The sequence below is a fragment of the Entamoeba dispar genome, genomic scaffold (assembly GCF_000209125.1).
Source record: "Entamoeba dispar SAW760 scf_1105229463471 genomic scaffold, whole genome shotgun sequence".
Lineage (NCBI taxonomy): Eukaryota > Evosea > Mastigamoebida > Endamoebidae > Entamoeba > Entamoeba dispar.
This window is the reverse complement of record NW_001855709.1, coordinates 1,136-2,417: the sequence shown is the minus strand read 5'-3', so window position 1 is coordinate 2,417 and position 1,282 is coordinate 1,136. Positions and strand designations below refer to the sequence as shown.

Sequence of the window (1,282 nt, the reverse complement as noted above, 5' to 3'; positions counted from 1 at the left end):
TAAATTCATTTTCAGGTGATTCTGGACCAAGTCGTAATGGAACAAATATTATACATGGATTAAATCCTACTTCATCTTTACTCAACTCTTCAATCTTCGGTCCAACAATACTTCCTAATTTAGCAACATACCCACGTGTTCTAAAGACTCTCATCTCATTAATGTGTTCTGCAGCTATATCAGAAGCAAATGATGGTCCCCACCATTGTCCTTCAGTAACTCCCCTTGTAGATGCTCTTGCAACTAATCTGTGAATAGAAAATAAACTTCCAGTTGAATCTCCAAACAAATTAATAATTGATTTTATATGAAAAATATTTCTTTCTGTATTCATACAATTATTTTCATATTTCCAATTATTTCCAAGAACAATTGAAAGAAATGTTTGTGCAAGTACCATTTGTAATGATCGAATCATACATCCCCATCCTGAGTCTGTAGTTTTTTCTTTAATTAATGGCATATTTTTTCTGTATGTAATCCAAATAGTATGTCTTGCAAATTCATCAATATCTTTTTTATTCTCTCGTTTTTTAGGAATTTCAGTTTCATTTTCTCCCAAGGCAATAGCTTCAATTACATTTAAAGAGCCAACTTCCATAAAAGATGTTTAAATCACAAAATACGAGTTTTTTAATTTTATTTTTCTTTTTCATCTTCAAACAAACAAACAAAAAAAAAAAAAAAATCTAAAAACAAAAAATAATAAAAGGAATGAAAAGACCAGAAGTAAATATTGTGATTGAAAAAACCTCGTTTTTGATGGAAAAAATGGAATATATTGAACAATATGGTACAATTTACTTTGATAGATTGAAAAGATTAAGACCATTATTAGAAATTTCAGTAAAAAAAGTAGATAGTAATATTTGTATTGTTGAAAAATTATCTCATATCCCACAAGGAAGAGTAGCTCTTATTGGTACTTTATTTAAAAAATCAAAAAAAATTCCTACATTATTAAATCAATATAAAAGTATTAAAAGTGTTGATTCAATTAGTTTTAATGAAGATTCATATGTTGATGATTCAGATACTTGTTATTTAGAAGATATAACAAGTCATGTAAATTTAATTATTAATAAAGATCAATTAGCTCATATTGTCAGTGGAACAGCATTGGCTGTAATTGGAGAATTAATTAATGATTTATCATTTGAAATAAAATCAATTTTATATCCTTATGATAAACCAAAACCAACTAAACTAATTGAAAGTGAAACTCATTGTTATATTGCTCTTGTAAATGATATCCAATATTCATCTAAAAAAAAGATCTTAT

General features: G+C 26.6%; 2 protein-coding genes across 2 annotated transcripts in view, besides 1 other annotated feature; one reads left to right on the top strand and one right to left on the bottom strand.

The window, feature by feature from the left end:
- EDI_119180 (uncharacterized protein) lies at positions 1 to 601 on the bottom strand (the record flags this gene model as incomplete). Its single annotated transcript, XM_001740986.1, has 1 exon — positions 1 to 601. A coding segment is annotated over one exon (601 nt), but the record flags the coding sequence as incomplete, so codon positions are not given.
- A 59-nt stretch (positions 602 to 660) lies between these two features.
- Positions 661 to 723: a microsatellite.
- EDI_119070 (uncharacterized protein) overlaps positions 715 to 1,282 on the top strand; it is a gene marked incomplete at both ends in the record, with an annotated part of 699 nt that continues 131 nt past the window's right edge. Inside the window, one exon of the mRNA XM_001733491.1 lies at positions 715 to 1,282. This exon is cut by the window's right edge and continues 131 nt beyond it. Within this exon, the coding sequence (XP_001733543.1) occupies positions 715 to 1,282 (568 nt within the window).